The following is a 711-nucleotide window of genomic DNA, read 5'->3' as shown; positions in this document are numbered from 1 at the left end:
GGGACCTGGAGAAGGTGAAGGCCGAGGGGACGCCGGCGGGGAAGCCCAAGGGGACCAGCCCCACCAGTGGAGAGGGGACGAAGCCTGGTGAGGGTCCCCAAAAAACAGAGAACCAACCCAGAAAACCAGCGGGCAAGCGCCAGGGGAAATCGGGCCACCGAGGCTTCAAGAAATTCCCCCCCCGGAGCTTGCTGGGCCACGGGCGCTGCCACGACTGCGGCAAAGCTTTGGCTTTCGGCTCGGCCTTCAACAAACGCCGCCGAGGGAGCGACCGACCCCACAAATGCCCGGAGTGCGGGAAGTGTTTTCGGCTCAGCTCCACCCTCATCACCCACCAACGCCGGCACGCTGGCGAGAAGCCCTACAAGTGCCCCGACTGCGGCAAGACCTTCAGCGTGGGTTCGGCCTTCATCCAACATCAACGGGTGCACGCCGGCGCCGGTGCCAGCGCGGCGCCTTGCCAGTGCAGCGTCTGCGGGAAGAGTTTCCCGGCCAGCGCCAGTTTGGTGAAACACCAAAAATTACACCTGGAGGAGAAACCCTACAAGTGCGGGGATTGCGGGAAAGGGTTCAACTGGAATTCGCACCTGGAGCGGCATCGCCGGATCCACACCGGCGAAAAGCCCTATGCTTGCCCGGAGTGCGGCAAGAGCTTCAGCTGGAGCTCCCACCTTGACCGGCATCGCCGTACCCACGCCGGCGCCGGTGGCG

General features: G+C 64.7%; 1 protein-coding gene across 1 annotated transcript; it reads left to right on the top strand.

Annotated features, from left to right (window-relative positions):
* Positions 1-233: 233 nt before the first annotated feature.
* Positions 234-705, top strand: LOC118452430 (zinc finger protein 3-like; the record flags this gene model as incomplete). The annotated part of the gene is made up of 1 exon (XM_035895649.1): positions 234-705. A coding segment is annotated over one exon (472 nt), but the record flags the coding sequence as incomplete, so codon positions are not given.
* Between the last annotated feature and the right edge of the window lie 6 nt (positions 706-711).

The sequence above is a fragment of the Egretta garzetta genome, unplaced genomic scaffold, assembly GCF_000687185.1.
Source record: "Egretta garzetta isolate BGI_Z169 unplaced genomic scaffold, ASM68718v1 scaffold1016, whole genome shotgun sequence".
Classification (NCBI taxonomy): Eukaryota; Metazoa; Chordata; class Aves; order Pelecaniformes; family Ardeidae; genus Egretta; species Egretta garzetta.
This window is presented reverse-complemented; position numbering and strand designations above follow the sequence as displayed.